Source organism: Erinaceus europaeus, chromosome 21, assembly GCF_950295315.1.
Source record: "Erinaceus europaeus chromosome 21, mEriEur2.1, whole genome shotgun sequence".
NCBI classification, from domain to species: Eukaryota; Metazoa; Chordata; class Mammalia; order Eulipotyphla; family Erinaceidae; genus Erinaceus; species Erinaceus europaeus.
In genome coordinates, this window is record NC_080182.1 from 30744484 (window position 1) to 30748312 (window position 3829).

At 53.4% G+C, this 3829-nt stretch overlaps 1 protein-coding gene across 1 annotated transcript; it reads right to left on the reverse strand.

The window, feature by feature from the left end:
• Nucleotides 1–2422: 2422 nt before the first annotated feature.
• Nucleotides 2423–2957, reverse strand: CAV3 (caveolin 3). Its single transcript, XM_060180237.1, has one exon. The coding sequence runs from the start codon at nt 2783–2785 to the stop codon at nt 2438–2440; it is 348 nt and encodes a 115-aa protein (XP_060036220.1). The 5' UTR covers nt 2786–2957; the 3' UTR covers nt 2423–2437.
• Between the last annotated feature and the right edge of the window lie 872 nt (nt 2958–3829).

The window sequence follows — 3829 nt, forward strand, 5'->3', positions numbered from 1 at the left end:
TCCCCCTGCTCCCTGCTCTGAGCCCACAGTCCTCTCTCATAGTCACTAAGCACCTCTTCCTCCAGGCCTGTTGAAGGCCCATCCCAGGACTCACCACCATCCACCTGCAGGTACCGATCTGGTCCAGGCTGGCTCTCTGTGGCCCTTGGGGTCCTGCCAGCCTTTCCTCCTGTGCCTTGTGCTATGGCCCTTCAGAAACCACAGGTTCCCCTGGCTTTACCCTCAAAGCTGGCCTGCAGCCATGAGCACCCGCAGGCACCTGCTTAGCCCTGCACACGGCAGCCATGGGGGCAGTGAGCTCCCGTCACACTCGCTCAGTCTCCAGCACAAGGCTGCTCTGAGATGACTGTGCCCTGGGTAGGAGGAGCCCTCCGAGGTGGGGTGGGTGTGGGGGCGTGCTCCCTGTCACCCCTTCTCAGCTTCAGAGCAGGCTGGGACTCAGATCCCCTGCAGGCCATTCCCTCTCATACACCTGCTGGGGTGGAGTTGCAGGTACCAACAGAGGCAGGTGTGGGGGTGAGCTTCCTGGAAGAGGTGGTGTTTGAGAAGGCCTTGCAGGTCGAGGGCACAGGGAGTCTCTGTGGGGACTTTAATCCAGTGTTCTTGAGTCACTGCAGGTGGGGCCTGTAGCTACATCTCTCTTTGACTCAGTGTGGAAGCTGGTTCTTGGCTCTGTGTTCCAGAAGCTCTAAGAAGGTTTGGGGTCCTTGGGTGGGCCCGCAAATTGGTCTTCAGCTGTGGGCCTCCTCAGTGAGGCCCCTCCTCTACCCTCCCCTCTCCTCCCCTTCCCTCCTCTCCTCCCTCCGCTCCCTTCCCCTTTCTTTCCCACCCTTCCCCTTCCCTTCTCTCCCCTTTCCTTTTCATTTTTCTTTTCTCCCATACTAGAGCCGTGCTCAGATGGTGGTGCTGGGGATTGAACCTGGGACTTCAGAACCTCAGGCAGGAGAGTCTTCCGTGAAACTAAAATGCTGTTTCCAGTCTTCCAGGGCAGGGGAGACAGTATAATGGTTATGCAGACAGATCCTCATGCCTGAGGTTCCAAGTTCCTAGGTTCAATTCCTAGCACCACCACAAGCCAGAGCTGAGTAGTGCCCTGGTTAAAATAAACATATATATATATATTTTTTTTTTCCTGTAATAATAGGTGTAGAGGTGAACTAAAAAGGAAATGAAGGCAGGATCATTGAAAAAAATGGGGAATATATATATACAGATAGTTATAGAACCAGCCTATATCAGTGAGCTTGGGAGAACCACTGCAGTTTCCAATGGAGGGAATGGGGACACAGAACTCTGATGGTAAGAATGGTGTGGAATTATACCCTTGTTATCTTATAATTTTATAAATTATAATTTTATAATTATGTAAATCAATATTAAATCACTGATAAAAAAAAAAGAGAAAAAATGCTGTTTCCCCAATCCCTGTTTTTTGGGTTTTCCTTTCTTTTTTTTTTTTTTCCCCATCCCTGCTCAGTTCTGGCTGATGGTGATGTTGGAGATTGAACCAAGAACCTCAAAGCCTCAGGCAGGAGAGGTTTTTGCAGGACTGGTGCTCTCTCCACAGTCCAGGAGGAGGGGATCTGAGTTTCCTGCTGTCTGAGACACACCCTGGTTTCCTCGTGCTCAGAGCGCCCCATCATGGCAGCTGGTTGTCTCTGGGCCCTGAACCCCAGTTTCCAGAATGGAGTGAGAGAGCCCACTGAGCAGCAATCCATTTGCTGGCAGAGAGATACTCGGGGCCTTGGGACGATTCTCCCTCCTCCCTGGCTGAGGCCTGTGAGGCTCTGTGAGGATAGAATATTCTAACTGGGGGAGTCAGCTGGTAGTGCAGCGGGTTAGGTGCACTTGGTGCAAAGCACAAGGACTGGCCTAAGGATCCAGGTTCGAGCCCCCGGCTCCCCACCTGCAGGGGAGTTGCTTCACGGGTGGTGAAGCAGGTCTGCAGGTGTCTATCTTTCTCTCGCCCTCTCTGTCTTCCCCTCCTCTCTCCATTTCTCTCTGTCCTATCCAACAACAATGACATCAATAACAGCAACAATAATAACTACAACAATAAAACAACAAGGGCAACAAAAGGGAAAATAAATTAAAAAATAAATATTAAAAATAAAATGAATAATCTAACCGGGCAGAATAGGCTCATTCCCTGGCTGCCACCAACCACCCTGAAGCTGTCCCCAGAGCTCTGCCAGGCCCCGTCCCTTCTCTGGCCACTTGCATTTGGAGGCCTGTCTGGGACTTCTGCTCTCGGACTGAGGGAGGGAGGGCCAGGGCTGGGCGTCTGCTGGGGACTCAGACTGCCTCAGGGTTCTTGGGGTGTGAGCCCCCAAAACTTCCCTGCCTGGCCATAGAGCCTGGGTCTGGCACATCAGAGAGGCCCTGGGTGGGGTTGGAGCCCCCACCATGGGTTCTGCTGTGACCCCCGGCAGGGACACTAGGCAGGACTGGGGAGCCGCCCTGTATTGCCCGCTGGCATGGAGGCACACGGAGGGGCCTCGATCTCAGGCCTGGGGCCAAAACTGGTGGAAGGCTTCCCCAGTGGCTGGGAGGCCCTTTCCTTTGTCACCTGCCTGTCTCCAGAGTGGGAGGAGGGCCCAGCCTGAGGGCTTTGTCTGGAGGAGTTTGAGGGGAGGTCTGGGCTCTGCTGGGGGTTTCCCAGTGGCCAGCCTACCTTCACGATGTCCTCGTTGATGTTTCTGGGGTCACGGTTGACCAGGTCGATCTTCTTGTAGTGAATGTCCTTGACGATCTGGGCCTCCAGGTCCAGCTCCTCGGCCATCATCCTGGGGGCCGCGTGGCTGGTGGCCGGGCAGGGAGACGGGGCAGGGACAGCCACACTTCGTGCCCCAGGCCGCGGCCCCACTAGACAGGCCCCGCCCAGCCTGGCCGCCAGCTGTCCCACATAACTCCTCCACCCCAGCCCCGGGCCAGCCTCCAGGTTAAATTAAGACGCAGACCGGGAAGCCCTTAAAGGGGGATAGAGGGATGGGCCTGGCACCCCGAAGCCACCAGCTGGTCAGTCAGGGGCCTCTGGGAGTGGCCGAAGGGGAGGGCTCAGGTCCCTGCTGTAAATTGGGGTCAGGCTAATAGGAGTGGGGTGCAGGGGGTGGGAAGGACTTTGGGAACATGAATACTATGTTGGGAGGCCCGCTGTGGGGGCAGTTAGTATGTGCTGGGGCCTGGGGCTCCTCTTCTGTGCTTTCAACCTCAGTGGGGTTGATGAACTGGGGGAAGAAGACCACCATAGATACAACTCCTCTGTGGCCTTTTTTTTTTTTTGGCAGAGACAGAGAAGGCAGAGAGAGTGAAAGAGACCACAGCACCAAGACTTCCTTCAGCACGTCAGGAACCGGGTCCTAACCCGAGCCGTGCATATGGTAAAGCAGCGAACTACCCAAGTGAGCTATCTCACTGGCCCTCCTCGGCCTTCTATTATTTATTCATTATTATTAGCATAATTATTATATATGTATATTTTTAAATGTTTATTTATTTTTATTTCAATGAGATAGATAGATAGATAGATAGATACCAGATCCCTGCTCAGCTCTGGTTGATGGTGGTGCAGGGGATTGAACCTGGATCTTCAGAGTCTCAGGCAGGAGAGTCTTTTGCAGAACCATTATGCTATTTACCCAGCACCTTATCTGTTTATTATTTTAAAAATTATCTTTATTTATTCATTGCATAGAGACAGCCAGAAATCAAGAGGGAAGGGGGTGACAGAGAGGCAGAGAGACAACTGCAGCACTGCTTAACCACTTGCAAAGCTTTGCCCCTGCAGGTGGGGACCAGAGGCTTGAACCCGGGTCCTTGCGCACTGTAA

Excerpts from the sequence above, each read along its gene's own strand:
- CAV3 (XM_060180237.1), bottom strand. The coding sequence starts at position 2,785 with ATGATGGCCGAGGAGCTGGACCTGGAGGCCCAGATCGTCAAGGACATT.